Here is a 2,080-nt window from a genome sequence, read left to right as displayed (position 1 = left end):
CACCAGCACACCACTCTGTAAACACTGAGGAATCAAATATGTCCACCAACACACTGGATGAGCATAATCACTCCAGCCACAGAGTATGTGTTCTATTTGTGTCAGCCAAGCAGCATCTGCATGTACAATTGCCATCCAGTCCAGAAACTGGAGAATGTTTGCTTCAAATCTATAACACTTATGAATCTGAATACCAAGAAGCTAAGAGATTATGATGATCTGGGAATCTGTTAGCACTGTTAAACTATAAGATCATGTAGTAAGCCCATTACATGTTTATACATAACAAGTGAACATAACAATATGAACAATTGCTAGTATGCACATTTCATCAGTTTTCTCCAGCTATTGTCCCCTACCAGCATTAATACACCATTTGTTGAATATGCCAAGATTTATGTGTTTGTATTAGGAGTGCAAAAAATCGTACTGGTATATGTCCATTTAGATGCGAGTTTTCTGATTTTAAGAGAAGTATCAGCAGTTGGCCTAGCATTACAGTACAAGAACAGTACATGGAATACAGAATAGAAGAAGGCTGCTCTTAAGCATCCAATCAACACTCAGTTTTTGTTTCTCATAGATATTTAAAATCATATTTTAAAATGTAATTTAGAATGAACTTTTTGGTAGCCAGTTCAGATGGGCCTAGGGTAACCTCAAAACACCAACAGTCTACAAGTTCCAAGGCCCCAAAAGTTAGCAAAGCACAAAAGGGAAAAATGGATCTCAATAAACAATTTCAGCCAGACATTTGTCAAGATTACAAATCGTACTTTTTTTTTGTCATATATATATATATATATATATATATATATATATATATATATATATATATATATATATATATATATATATATATATATATATATATATATATATATATATATACTCAAGTACAGCAGAAAATTTAGTTGAGATCCACCTTTGACCATCTTAAATCAGTACAACCGAGAAGTTTTAGTATTTTCAGGAATTAATGGCAGAAATCATTTCACCAACTGTTGCATTCGGGAGGGCCGAGCTAACGGCTGGAGAACCATGCAAAGGCACAGCAGGCAATGATGATGGATCAGGGCTCACAGGAATGCCAACTGCAACAGGCTGAGCACTCCCGAATTCCTGAACCCCACAAATAGGACTTCTTCCACCTTCTAAATCATTGACCCCCTTTGATTTGGTGTTCGTCCGGCAGATTGGGCAGACCGGCGACTTCATCAGCCATGAATCAACACACTGTGCATGGAAACTATGCCTACAAATAGGCAACAACCTACACCTATCACCCCTCTGAAAGTCCTCCAAGCAAACAGCACAAGAAACAGGACTGCGCTTCTCCCCTCCTGACTCATAGTGAAAACAAGGAAGCCTCTCCAGGTCATCCTTGCTCATCCCATTACGCCCACCACTGTTCCTGTCAACCCCTATCGTGTTAATCCCTCTCCTAATAGCCCTACCCACAACACAGATATGGACCAACACCAAAACCCCAACACCCACAAACAGCAAAATGATAGAAATTATGATTGCCATGACCATTACCTGTGTAGAAATCCCCACAATCCTATTATTCATGAAACCCTTCTAAATCCCCAACCGCCAATATATCACTAAAGAAGAAGCAACACAAGAGGAAGAAGCAGAAGGAGGACTACTCTTCTACATGATCAAATATCAAATAATAGGAGACACCCAAATGAGAAAACCTCAAGATAAGAAAGAGTTACCACATTTGCAGTAGTTTGGTGCAGATATTCAAAGAGAAAAAGCTTGGGTTTTCGGAAAACTATAAGTTAGAGAAAGGAGAGGTGGAACGTCAGCATGTGGGGACTTCTTAAAAATGATAAGTTCTTGGTACCATCAGCAGATAAGACGTGCACTATCGCTTGCAGACTTGCAGTCAATAGGTGATGGCTTTCCTGAATAGTGGAGTGGGTACATCAGCTGCAGTCAAGCCCGGAAACAAGTGACAAATTTTCCATCATTGATGAATAATGAAATAGGAACAAAGTTGGACACCATGCGATTACAGAATCCCTCAAGCCACAAGATTGGACGGTGAGAATTTGGCAGGTCGGCA

General features: G+C 39.3%; 1 protein-coding gene across 1 annotated transcript; it reads right to left on the bottom strand.

Moving 5' to 3' along the window:
* Positions 1 to 880: 880 nt before the first annotated feature.
* LOC149837425 (RING-H2 finger protein ATL46-like) lies at positions 881 to 1,734 on the bottom strand. The gene has a single exon (XM_090006034.1). It carries the CDS (start codon positions 1,573 to 1,575, stop codon positions 970 to 972), a length of 606 nt encoding a protein of 201 aa, XP_089862160.1. The 5' UTR covers positions 1,576 to 1,734; the 3' UTR covers positions 881 to 969.
* Between the last annotated feature and the right edge of the window lie 346 nt (positions 1,735 to 2,080).

Source organism: Nuphar pumila, chromosome 5 (assembly GCF_984573655.1).
Source record: "Nuphar pumila chromosome 5, dmNupPumi1.hap1.1, whole genome shotgun sequence".
Classification (NCBI taxonomy): Eukaryota; Viridiplantae; Streptophyta; class Magnoliopsida; order Nymphaeales; family Nymphaeaceae; genus Nuphar; species Nuphar pumila.
Note: the sequence above shows the minus strand (reverse complement) of the source record. Positions and strands in the feature narration are given on the sequence as shown.

Coding starts and splice junctions, on each gene's coding strand:
- LOC149837425 (XM_090006034.1), bottom strand. CDS start 1,575: ATGAATAATAGGATTGTGGGGATTTCTACACAGGTAATGGTCATGGCA.